Raw genomic sequence first — 13,375 nt, 5'->3', positions numbered from 1 at the left:
ATCTTTACTGTTCCACCTTATTTAATAGTAAGGCTTCAATGTTTCTCTGTGTCATCCAAAAAAGGAGCAAAACTGTGTTTATATAGAAACTCCACAAAGTCATGTAGTATAGTCTAATACAGTTGGAAGACAGTTTAGGAGCCAAATATAATGCCTTATTTAGTCTATTCAGGGAAGGTGAAGGGATCATTGAAAATATTTTCTTTCCTGCAAGCTGATTTTCTTGGTGAAAAGAATAGTCCCAGAGAAAGTTTGTCTTCATAAAATTTTAAGCCTCCTTTTCACCTGCAACTGTTTTTTCAGCATTGCTTATTGCAAGCAGATGAAGAAAGCTGTGTTTGTATGTGGAGCTTCAGCAAACCAAGTGGGACCTGGGAACCTGTCTCTGCTGTAGTGCTGTTAGCTTTGAAGTTTTGAAAAAGTCTGCTAAGATCACTAGTTATTTCTAATGGAGAGCATTACTTCCTAAGGGTAGCTGCTTTGAAGGCAGCTCTGTTACCATCAGTCTGAGAACTATGAGCTTGTCCTGACTGTTTGATAAATAGGAGCACAATGAAAATGTCTGTGTGTTGGTCTGGCTTTGGATAGGATATGATTCCCTTCATTTGTTGCTTGGCAATGTGTTCTCTTGCCTGCATCAGCTGGTGCAACTCTCTTGGTATAAAATCAGCTCTGGTAGTACTCAACCTAAGCTTTAAGCCTCTGCAGAGATGCAGAAACGTGGTAAGACAGAAGGGCATTTCAATACATTTTATTTTACTGTGTTGAATTTTGCCTTTCTGCAGTTGCAGAGCTGATGTTGAAGTTTCAATATTGTTTTCTTTGTATATTTTTTTAAACTGGAATGAGTGCATGAGATTGATGTGCAACTCCAGATCCAGAGTGCAGCTCTAGAACTTTGTGGCAAATTATACATGTGGGACTGGTGAAACTTACAGTGAACAGGAATTAGAACATCATAGATATTGCATTTAAAAATGAACAAGCTACCTGAATACAAGTAAAGGTATCTAAGCAACTTCCTTCTGAAGAAACAAAATCAGCTAATCTTATGGAACAGCAAAAGAACAAAAAACCCCCAAAACCCAAAGCAAATAAAATAAAAAATTAAGTAGATGAGATAAGAAGAAAAAAAGGGGAAAGGCTGAAAATCTCTACCCAAAAGAATTGGGATCAAATTTTACTTAAGATTTATCTTGACTTTTAATTCCTTGTGACAAGTGCAGGGAGTGGGGATGAAACTACACCATTATTTTATTATTTCTCCAAAAGATTTTCTCAACTTCAACTATTTCTCCGCTGCAGAATTTTAGTTTAGTTTTTTGATCCTTTAAATCCTGTAGACTTGGTCTAAACTCTTTTATACCTCTATATGTCTGAGATTTGCTTTCCAAGAAAAATGTTAGAAGATCATGTACCTTAAAAATATGAAAGCTTGCATTTTTTGCCTTTAAATAATAGCAAATAAAAATAAGTACAACTACAAAATATGAGATAACATCCTGCTGAAACAGGTGCATGGAGGATAAGGAGCATAGAGCACTTCCTCACTAAACAGAGGCCTATGGACCGTGAGTGCTCTCACCTGCTCCTACTTTCTGTTCAGGAAGCAGGATGATGTGACCATGGGCAGCAGTGGCAGCGTCTGGAGTGAGCAGCAGGCAGGCGAAGCCTACTTTCATCAGATGTAATGATGAATTTTTATTTAGCGTTTCTGAAATGTTCACACATGGTGTGCCACCTTGGGTTGTGCATGTGTAGGGGTGAAGGTGTGTGGGCGTGCTTTTTTTCCCGTAGAAATGCTTCTCGGAGCGGGAGGTTTTCATCCCACACACACACAGCTGAAAGCAAAGAAACCGTGTTTAGAAAGGTGCTAAATAAAGTAAGTGGTTGAACAGAGGCGAAGGAGGATGAAAGAAATCTGCTGATGCTGGTGTCGAAATAAAATGGGACAATTGTTTAAAACAAAAGCCTGGAATATTTTAGTGTCCTGAGATGATTTAATTAGAACTATGTAGGCCTGATTCTCGATTGTTTGTACCTTACATAATCATATAAATTGTTCAAGGTACCATATTGTAAGAAGGGGAGGCATTTACATTGTTCATCAAGAGTGAAAATACCTTAATGTTGCTGCATAGTTTCAAATATAATACATATACAAAAAAAAGAAGTCATAATATCTGTGCTTGGAAACAGTTATGATAGAATGTAGAACAGCCAAGAATCTCCAAACTGTTTCTATTTTAATTTGGCTGTTTGTGCACTATTAACATAACATTTATTATTTGAATACCAGCAAATTATACAATTATATCAAGATTCACATCTGGAAAGTCTCCACTGAATTTGCAGGGCAACCTTAGCTTTGCAAGGTACCTATTATAGTACACCACAATGTTGTAATATTATATATTATTGGGAAACTGGGATACGTTGTTTTGCAAGTATAACACCAGAGTTACCTAATAAATTTTAAGACAGAGGGGATTTTAATAATTCTGGTAGAAAATATTTTATCTCTTTGTCCCCACTTGACCTTATGTGTAATGTACATTTTTCTAGAAAATATACAGCACTGCAGCAGAGAAGAAGTCTGGTTGCTATAAGGTCTTGGTTGGCTGTCATTTGGGTCAGATGGAAATCCTCTGGAAGGTGGGAGGTAGCATCACCATACACATAATTTCCCTATTAAGCACATTTACATACCTAGAGTTCAGGGTGGCATTGTATGAAACAAATAGGACCAGAAGGACGGACCCAGGAGAAGACGGAGAAACTTCAAGGCTTCTCAGGAGAATGTGGGTAGCAGTAGGGCTTGCTCATAGTGGAAGATGACAGCAAAGAGTGCACAATGAAGAGGGGCAAGACTTCTCTGGGAGGTATATGCATTTTATTGTAAAGCAGGCAGTTGCTGGAAGTTAGAGGTCTGAGGAAAGGATCTGACCTCAAAGAATATGATACACCAGAGAAAGGATTGATTTCAGTCACTTTTTCATTTACTTCCCCAGGAGATCTGAATGAACCTGCAGATCTGCATCTGCTAGGTATAAAAAAATTACCTGTTTTAAGGCAGTGAATTTTGAGGGACTGCACTTCAAGGAACATATTTTGCAAGTGTAGAGTCTCATCATAGCAGTCATTTAGCCTAATTTGAATAACACTTAGACTTCCATGAATAAAAATTCTTGCTGGAACTAGCATGATAACTTCAATGATTATCCAGTCTTGGCAGTCAACTTCAGTAATAAAAATTTAGCTGTCTTTGGCAAGCTGTCCAAGGAGTTAATTAGCTTCAGTGTATTGTACCTTCTGTTTAATTTAGTGAATTTATCTCTCTTCTGTCCTTGTCTGTCATTAACTTTCAGTCTCTTTGATTGCAGTCTACATGGATCTTCAAGTTCTTAATAATTTTCTTTTAGGTAAACTCATTAGACACAGTTCCTTTTGTCTTTCAACATTTCCATGTTTTAATCATATTTCTGGTCTCCAAAGGCAGAGGGAATGTAATTTTATTGTGCTGTGTTCCACTGACAAAAAATTGCAGGTTAGACTTTTCCATTCACTGTTTCACAGAGACTGAACAAGTCTCTGAAGTTACACAGGCTCCCACAATGGACTCCATCCTGTAACATGAATGGAATAATTTCTTCCTAGGTCATATATTTACTCTCCAGTTGTTGCCACAGGCAGAGGCAAACACATTAAAATTATGCAGTAGTGACTTCTTTTACTTAAAAACATCTAATAAAAATAAGGATCTCACTGAAGAACTTGAAAGATCAGTGATTTTACAGTGTAGGAAAAACAGCCTGATCATTAATCTTTTCCAAAATTAAATTCTTCAGAAAGATGACAGTGCTAGTCCTAACTTACAAGACATAGGCATTACAAAGTTGATGTTAGAAATCAAGTGGCTCTGAATATCAGAGAAATTGAAAATCTTTCAAATGAAGACTTTTAAAAATTTATTTTCTTAATTTGTAATCAGTGAATTATATTACTAAAAATAATAATTCAGAGCAAGGGGATTTCAGTCAAAATTATTTAAGATACATCTATCATGGTTTCTACATGACTGATGTCTTGAATTTGTCTTGAAGTCATCTTCAGTATCACAGACAGACTATCACAGAGGTTTTTCCCAAGTAGAGCACATAAAAGGATAAGAATTTTTTTATTGAAGAGGTAAGGTTTGTGAATGGGGGAATTTGCAGTTCAGAGGCTGGAATGACTTTTAACATAATTTACTAATGTGTGTCCTGAGGGTCACATCAAACCACTTTCTTGTGATAACTAGTGTGAAAGCAGAACAAGACTATCACAAATTTAATTAGACTGGCCCCATAATTTATGCTGCTGAATATTGCTGGAATTGTTAATAGAACATTCATGTACTCAAAATGTATGGAAATAGCTTTCTTGCCATGTTATCACAGCCTCACAGTTCTATAAACAGTTTTGACTAAATGTGCACAAAAATATATTCATAGATGGGTAAAAATGATATTTTTCAGCTTTTCAAATGATTTGAGTATCTTTCTGCTGTAAGTCAATTTCATTTATATTTTCCATATAGGAACTGTTGATATTAAACTTCCCTCGAATGAGTTATAAGCAGGTTTTTGTTGGGTTTTTTGTTTTTCAACAGATGCTTTTGAAGTGTCTGAGAAACAAAATAATACCATGTTTACCAAAGCAGGAGAAAATGTTACTTTTACTTGCCTTTATAAAATTGGAGATTCAATGCAGCAAGCAATGTGGGAAAGGGTTAAAGCAGATTGGGTAGATATCATAATTCTGTGCAACTCTTCAGGAAAGCAAAGCTTTGTTCAGATTTCAAAGAGCATACACTGGTGGATTGTTCTCACCAGGAAAACTCCAGGATTGTCTTTCAAAACGTTACAGCCTCTGACTTTGCACTGTACTGCTGTGTAGCTGCTGGAAGAAACAAAACCTATGTGATGAGTTCTACTGTGGCTGGTAAGTGTTAAAGGAAGTGGTAAAGGAAGAAGTGTTAAATGTTTTCAAAACAGGACCTTCTGAGACATTAGCACTTTTACCCATACAAAATAACTCTTCAGTAACAAGTGAGGATTTATTTAAGTACTGCATTCCAATTAGCAGGATGTAAAAGATAGCAAAGTTAACAATCTCATTTCCACAGAAATAAGCTGGCTTTAAGCTTGTCTCATCTCATTAGAGGAGAGTAGAACTGTGAGCAACTGTTTTGATGTTAAGAATCATAGAATCACAGAATAGAATAGAATGGAATCATAGAATCATTAAGGTTGGAAAAGACCTCCAAGATCATCAAGCCCAACCTTTGACCAAACACCATCATGTCAACTAAACCATAACATTAAGTGCCATGTCCAGTTGTTTCTTGAACACTTCTAAGGATAGTGACTCCATTACCACCCTGGGAAGCCTGTTTTGATGCCTGACCACCCTTTCAGTGACGAAATTCTTCCTGATGTCCAACCTGAATCTCACCTGCTGAAGCGTGAGAGAACCTCTTGACCTATTGCTAGTTGCCTGAGAGAAAAGGCTGACTCCCACCTTTCTACAACCTTTTCAGGTAGTTCTAGAGAGTGAAAAGCTCTCCCCTGACCCTCCTTTCTGCCAGGCTAAAGACACCCAGATCCTTCAACTGCTCCTCGTATGACTTAAAAGGATGAGATGCTTTGGAATGGAAAAGACTGCCTTAGTTTGCAGGGAGAGGTGGGCCCCAAAGAAGAATTTCCCCAAGGGAAATTCCCCATAAGCACAGTGTACTGCAGGGCCCTGAGGATGAGACCTGTCCTCCAACGAAGGCAAAGAGCACACTCACAGTTGAAAATGTGGAATTTTGTAAACTGACCTCTACCTTATTCAGGGAGGGAGTTTCCTCATGAAGCTCTCTCAGCTATCTAGGTTTTGCTGTAACTATTGTCACAGTTAGCTTATAATGGGAGCTACATATCCCCACAGACAGACCCAAAATTTCTCAAACTGTGAGTTGAATTCCACCTTTACTTCTACTTTCTGTTCAGATTCAAAAAAAAAAAAAAAAAAAAAAGAAAAACAAAGAAAAACAAAGGCTTGATTTTGCTTCTTTTCTGTAGAACGCGTTTTGAAGACATGACTCTTCAAATCACACCACCCCATTCCTTCTTCTGTTGCTGCATTCAGTCCAGCTTTCATTTTTCTGCTTTTATTCCTGGTCATACATGAGTGTTAGTAGACATCTCTTTGGCAGTACTGAGGCATGGGGTGTAAAACTGCAGAATATATTTAATCTATGATTAGGTTAATTGAGAAGTGAAGGTTGTGCTTGCAAAAAACCATAATGACCTGCTTTATTCTGAATACTTGACCACTAAAATCCATGAAAGTCAGCAGAACGTGAGAATAGAGGAATTGAGAGAATAGAGAAAACAGGACAAAACGTCCTCTGACCTCTGACAATTTTAAACATTGAAATTTCAAAATGTTGACTTTATCAATATAACCAAGCACATCTTAACTGTAGAGCAATAGAAATATTTTCTGTTTACTTCAGGTGCAATGCTTCTCACACCAAAAGGAAAACATATAGTGAGTTGCAAAAAATTCATTAACTTTCAGAATGATCATTTCTACCTACATAAAGAGTTTAGTTTCCATGCTCCTTTTGCTCTTGTAACAAATTCAGCTTATGGTTTTTAGTCCTAACAATGGCAGCATAGTTATACCTGTTTATTAGAAAAAAAAAAAAAAAGAACATTCAAGAATCTGAAGTACACTATGATTCAGAAAAAACTCCCACTGTATCACTTCTAAGCCCTCACTCCGTATTATGAAGTGTATTTTGTTGAGTTTAGATTAATTCCAAAGGAAGCTAATTTTCAAGGATTTTCAATTATTTCTTTTTAACACCTGCAACTGTTTCATGACACATGATTAGTCTTTCCAGTATGATATGGAGAAACAGTGAGGGTAAAGAAGAGATTTACCAGGCATCAGCTTCCACCATACCTGGTGGCACAGCTAGAGAAGTCTCTCACAGACTCAGGAGTGACTTACTCTTCTTGATCCGACAGTTCTGGCGTGGTGCCAGAAACCTGCTACACTAATTTTATTATGTGTGTTCTACCAGTTCAGTCTTGTCAGTTTTGTCTAAAGGTTAATATATTTTTGCAAAGAAAAACAGCATGGATTTCCTGTGAAGAAAAAAGGGAGAGAGGAAGGAATAGGTATTCAAGCATTGTGAAAGCACTTCTTGCAGTTGTATCAGTAGAAGTCAGCATGCTGCATTTAATATTTTTGAACATTAGTGAAAATGAAACCATGAGATCAATTAGTTATCACTAAATTTATCCATGCTGTCCCACTAAATACTGTGTTATTTTTCAGAAAGAGGAATTTCCAGAAGAAATTGGACTTCTGCAAATATTTTTTGACCTCAAAACCTGGAAAATATAAAGCAACATGTATGTAAAATAGTGTAGCTTTTCTTGGACAACTCTTACAGAAACAGAAAGGTGAATATTACAAAATTATGCAATGCATTCAAGAGACTTGGGATTAATTTCTGATGTGTTCTTCACCATATCCCTCCTACTAAAAATTCTATCAATATGGAGATTTTTCACGACACCAGATTCCACATCTGAACCTATTTCTGTTTTTATTTCTTACTGTGCTTTTTCCTTTGAGACAGTCTTTGAAGGGAGGAAGCACACTTACAGTACTTACATTGTTTTGGTAGATGATTCAGAAAGAAGGGGAGGTGTTATATGAAAGAACTGAAAAATTAACAGGGTTGAAAGACCTAGACAATCCTGAAGACCTAGACATTTTTAGAAAGATTTAATAAGTTTTTTTCTTGCTTTAACAGAAAGTGGGATAGTAAGCTCTCTTGGGCAAAGTAAAATAGAAACATGTTTCTGTGTGTTTCCACTAGATCTGAAAAACTGGTTGGCAGTTGTATTTACATGTATGTTTAGGGGGTCAGAATTACATTTGTACTAGCCCTTTTACCAGCTTTTTTGCCTTCCTCTGCATGCATTCAAGCACCTTCACGTCCTTTCAAAGTTGTGGGGCCCAGAAGTGCATATGGCACTCAGAGTGAGGTTACACCAACGCAGTGGGATACCTCCTTTAATTGGTTGGTGATGCTGAGTTTGATGCACCCCAGGATGTGATTTGTGGGCACTGATCACTCACACTGAGACTGCTGCTGACCAGCAGCCCACACCCCTCTCTGCAGGGCTTCTTTCTAGCTGCCTCTCTCCCAGTTTTTACTTGTGTTTAGAATTATTCCATTCCAGGTACAGAGACAGGATGGTTTTTTTCCTTTCACTTACTAGATGGGTGACCTTATTGTAGAGGGATATCAGATGAGTTAAACAGGACCTTCCCTTTGTGAACACATGTGCCTTTAAATGCCTTTCAGTTGCACCCAATAGGATCTTCATAGCATCCAGATGAAAAGCAGGGGACTATTTGTCCAGTCACTGGGGGTTATCTTACAATCCTTGTGAGCTGGGAGGAGCTCTGGGCACAGATTTTCTGTCTGGAAACAGACAAAAGGTAAGACTGCAGTAAGAGGTTGAGCAGAACCAGGATAGGAACGAAATTAGCTTCCATCTTCCTTCATGCAATCATTCAGTGCAAACACTAGATATCAAAACATGTCTGTGGGTCTCTACTCAACAAACCACTGTTCTCTGGGCATGAATGCATTTGTGCTGGATTTCTGCCTTTCAGTTGTGGCAAAAACTATTTCATTGATATCTAGTAAGCATAACATATGTGCCAGTCCAGCAAGGACATGTGACAAAATACATGAAGGTCTTGACAGTGAAGTTCAAATCTCCTGTTAAAACAAATAACTGTCTGGCCCACCAGTGCTTCCTCCTCTAATCCAAAGTTGGTGCACTGAGGGTTGAAAACCTTCCTACTAAAAATTTTGTCACACTTGCAGAGGAGATGCCAATGCTATGAAGATGAGGTTGTCTACTACTTAACAGAAATTGTACTGATGCTGGAAATATACTTAATAACCTCCCGTCAGCATATCACCTTTGTTGAGAACATAAGAACTAAAGAGACACATGACAAGCCTCTGACATGTTTCTGCAAAAGCTTGACTGGGATGTCAAAGTCAGTAATTACAAAAGGTTTTGTATAGTTAAAGAAAACAAATGCCTAAGGAAGGTTTTGCTCACTTCAAATGAGAAAAAGCGTAAGGGCTTTGAGTTGTTGTTACTTAAAAAAAAAAAGAATCTAATAATTTTTCTCATCCAAATTTAACTGACAGCTGATAATCTCAGCTCTCAAACTCATTATCTGAGAGATTATTATCTTTACCTGATAAAACTGAATGTGAAACTTCAGAAAAAGAGCAATGAAGTCTGAAGCAGTTAAACTGAAGGGTGGGGATGTTTCTGAAGTCTGCAACTCTATCCAGATTCACCCATCCTTGATGACAATTAAATACAAGATTAAAAAATTTCCCTTGTTGCTTATAAGATATTTTCACATTTCTGTGAGTACTTACTGGCACAGATAATGATTTTCTATAGTGGGTGGCATAAAAACTGGAAAAAAAAAGACATTATCATCTGGACATAACTATATGCACCATCCTGTCATTTTAAGTATGTTAGAGCTGAAAACATTCTGGAAGTAGAGTGATTTCATATGCAGTTATAATACAAAATATACTGGGTTTTGTTATCAGACAGCCTTCTCTGCAGTGTCACATACCTAAAACATGTATACTTCTGAGAGAATTTTCTTTCTTTTTTCTTTCTAGTAAAATAACATTGGAATTCAAGATAAGGCTCTTCTGTAGTTGGTATTTTTCATTATCCTTTCCAATGAGCACATTAATAGTAAAGAAGCGTAGGTATGCAAGCCTCATCTGGTATTCAGGATAGCCAGATAAGAAACTGTGAACTTTTTTGATGCAGGAGAGAAAAGCCATCTGGTGATGGCTCAGCAGCTAGTTAGCTGGGATTATTGTTGTTAATGGTACGGATTATTTTCCTTTGCCTGTGAACTAAGCACATAACTTTCTTGTCTGCCCAGAATGAAAGCACCTTGGGGCAGCTGTGGTTTCACCTCCGTAAGGTGAGAAGAACTTTAAAGAGGGACTACACCTAAAGGCAGTTTTTTAGTCCCTGTTCACCAATGGATTGCTGAGGATTTGAGTTGTGACTTTGATAATATTACCTCTGTTCTTTCCTCCAATGTTTTTCACCTCAAAAATGAGTATTACCTCTCCACAGACTTGAGCACTATAAGAATATATTGGTTGATGCTTTGAAATCATTGTCTGATTTGTCTCTACCATTTAGTTATTACCCATTGCTCCTTAGTTTCATTGAAGACGTGACTCCAATGCATTTTAAGCAAAGTTACTATAAATTTCCTGCCTTGGTTGCACTTTTCAAAGAAAGCTGTTTTCCTTAGGCTAGAACAAATAAGGTGGGTTTCCTGATATCCCTCATCAAAACATGTACCATAGTAGGTGATTAAAAAAAGATGATAATGTGAGAAATTTTTGTGGCAATTTTTTGTTAAGAAGTAAACAGATTTCTTTTGAATTAGGGCAGAAAATAACTGATACAACTGTCTGCAGTAGGGAAGAGAAAATTGTTTGAGCACTGAGATAATGTTCCTAGTATTTTCAAAAATACCTTGCCACCCTTAGAAGTATTGAATTATGTATCTCTTATGGGGCAACCTTTACAATCACAGAACCACAGAATGGATCAGGCTGGAAGGGACCACAGTAGGTCATCTGGTTCAATCTCCCTGCTTAAGCAGGGTCATCCTAGAGCACATGGCATGGGATTACATCCAGGAGGTTCCTGAATGTCTCTAGTGAGGGAGACTTTGCAGCTTCTCTGGGCAATTTGTTTCAGTGCTTGGTCACCCTGCACAGTAAAGAAGTTCTTCCTCATATTCAGGTGGAACTTCTTGTTCATCAGTTCCTGTTCACTGCCTCTTGTCCTGTTGCTTGGCACCCCTGAGAAGAGCCTGGCTGCATCCTCTTGATGCCCTCTCCTTAGATACTTGTGTACATTGATGAGGTCCCCTCTCAGTCGTCTCTTCTTGAGGCTGAATAGGCCCAGTTCCCTCAGTCTTTATAAGAGAGATGCTCCAGTCTCCCGATAAGCTTCAGTGCCTGGTAAAGTTATGGAGATTATTCTGGGAAGTATTGAAAAGTACTGAAAAACACCTAAAAGACAACTCAGTCACTGGTCACAGCCAACACAGCTTGAGGAGAGGAAAATCCTGCTTGTAAAACCTGATTTCCGTTCATAACAAGGCAACCCAGCTAACTGATTAAGGGAAGCCAGTTGATGTAATCTTTTTGGATTTCAGTAAAGCTTTTATTACTGTCTCTCACTGTATCCTTCTGAAAAAATGTCAGCATGCAACTGGATAAACACATCATGTGATAGGTGAGCAACTGGGCTCATGGTCAAGCACAGAGGGTGACAGTGAATGGGGTAACATCAGACTGGCAACCTGTCACTAGTGGGGTTCCACAGGGCTCCATCTTGGGCCCTCTGCTCTTCAACATCTTCATAAATGACCTGGACACAGGACTCGAAGGGATACTGAGCAAGTTTGCAGATGACACAAAACTGGGAAGAGCCGTTGACTCCCTCAAAGGCAAGGAGGCCCTGCAGAGAGACCTGGACAAATTAGAGGACTGGGCAATCACCAGCCATATCGAATTTAACAAGGGGAAGTGCTAGATTCTGCACCTGGGATGGGGCAACCCTGGATGTTTGTACAGACTGAGGATTGAGATGCTGGAAAGCAGTGCCATGGAAAGGGACCTGGGGGTCCTGCTGATGGCAAGTTGAGCATGAGTCAGCAGTGCCCTGGCAGCCAGGAGGGCCAACCATGTCCTGTGGAGGGCATCAGGGCATTGCCAGATGGTCAAGGGAGGGGATTGTCCCGCTCTGCTCTGCACCTTGAATATTGTGTGCAGTTTTGGGCACCACAATAAAAGAAAGATATTAAGCCATTAGGGCAACAGGTATAGTGAAGAGCCTTGAGGGGAAACCGTATGAGGAGTGGCTCAGGTCACTTAGCATGTTCTGCCTGGAGAAGAGTAGACTGAGGGGAGACCTCATGGCAGTTACAACTTCCTTGTGTGGGGAAGAGGAGGGGCAGGCACTGATCTCTTCTCTGTGGGGACCAGTGACAGGACCCAAGGGAATGGCCTGAAGTTGTGTCACGGGAGGTTTCAGTTGGATATTGGGAAAAGGTTCTTCACCCAGAGGGTGGTTGGGTACTGGAACAGGCTCCCCAGGAAAGTGGTCACAGCACTGAGCCTGACAGAGTTCAAAAAACATTTGGACAATGCACTCAAGGGACATGGTGTGACTCTTGGGGATGGTTCTTTGCTGGGGTAAGGTTTGGACTTGATGATCCTTGTGGGTCCCTCACTCAGCATACTCTGTGATTATGTGAACTTATGCTGAACCTGCTTGAGGAGCTCCATGACTCCAGAACTGGACAGTGTACCTCAGATGTGGCCTCACCAGGACTGAGTAGAAGGGCATGATCACCTCCCTTGACCTGCTGGCAATATTCTTCCTAATGCATCCCAGGATTCCATTGGCCTTCTTGGCCACCAAGGGCACACTGCTGACTCAGGGACAGTTTGTTCTCCACCAGGCCCCCAAGTCCTTCTCCACAGAGCTGCTTTCCAGCACATTGGCCCCCAGCCTGTACTGGTGCATGGGGTTATTCTCCTCCAAGTGCAGGACCCCTCAATTGCCTTTGTTGAATTTCAGACAGTTCTCTGCCCATGTCTCCAACCTACTGAGGTCCTTCTGAAGGTACTCTGGGGTATCAGCTACTCCTCCCAACTTTTTGTTACCAGCCAAGAATATTCACTTAAGCAGCCCAAGAGCTTTTATTAACCATATATTGAGTCACTTATGTATGGACTGCTTTCTCACCAGGGGAGGGAAGAAGATACAAAAAGATTATACAAGGCATTGCTATTTTTTCCATACCACTGTGCTGTGTTCACTCACCTTTGGTCATCCCAGTCGCAACTTTACTAAGAGCTAGTTCAGTGTAACAAAGGCATTTTAGAAATGAGAAAATTGTGACGTCTGAATATTGATCATGAGCTGTCATGGAATGATCTCTTTATATAACCATTGATTTTTCAACTTAGTTTGTCTTAAAAAGTTCATGCTGATCTGTATTTATACAAAATACTAATCGTATTTATTACAATCATATTTTAGGAACTTAGGATCACAAATGGTTTATTACCTACATAGCTGGAGGGATTTTTCCTGCTGTTTTGCTGTTATTTTTCCTATTGATCTTCTGCATCATCAGTGCTTTTTGCAAAAAGTGAGTA

At 39.1% G+C, this 13,375-nt stretch overlaps 1 protein-coding gene across 1 annotated transcript in view; it reads left to right on the top strand.

The window, feature by feature from the left end:
- Positions 1 to 13,375, top strand: part of CD226 (CD226 molecule) — a 29,305-nt gene that overhangs the window by 13,338 nt on the left and 2,592 nt on the right. The window contains 7 exon segments of the mRNA XM_050329513.1: positions 1,607 to 1,687; positions 1,798 to 1,882; positions 2,714 to 2,801; positions 4,652 to 4,828; positions 4,831 to 4,983; positions 7,862 to 7,872; positions 13,265 to 13,368. Coding sequence (XP_050185470.1) covers positions 1,607 to 1,687; positions 1,798 to 1,882; positions 2,714 to 2,801; positions 4,652 to 4,828; positions 4,831 to 4,983; positions 7,862 to 7,872; positions 13,265 to 13,368 — 699 coding nt within the window.

The sequence above is a fragment of the Myiozetetes cayanensis genome, unplaced genomic scaffold (genome assembly GCF_022539395.1).
Source record: "Myiozetetes cayanensis isolate MyiCay16 unplaced genomic scaffold, myiCay2020 scf1, whole genome shotgun sequence".
In the NCBI taxonomy this organism is placed as follows: Eukaryota; Metazoa; Chordata; class Aves; order Passeriformes; family Tyrannidae; genus Myiozetetes; species Myiozetetes cayanensis.
Note: the sequence above shows the minus strand (reverse complement) of the source record. Positions and strands in the feature narration are given on the sequence as shown.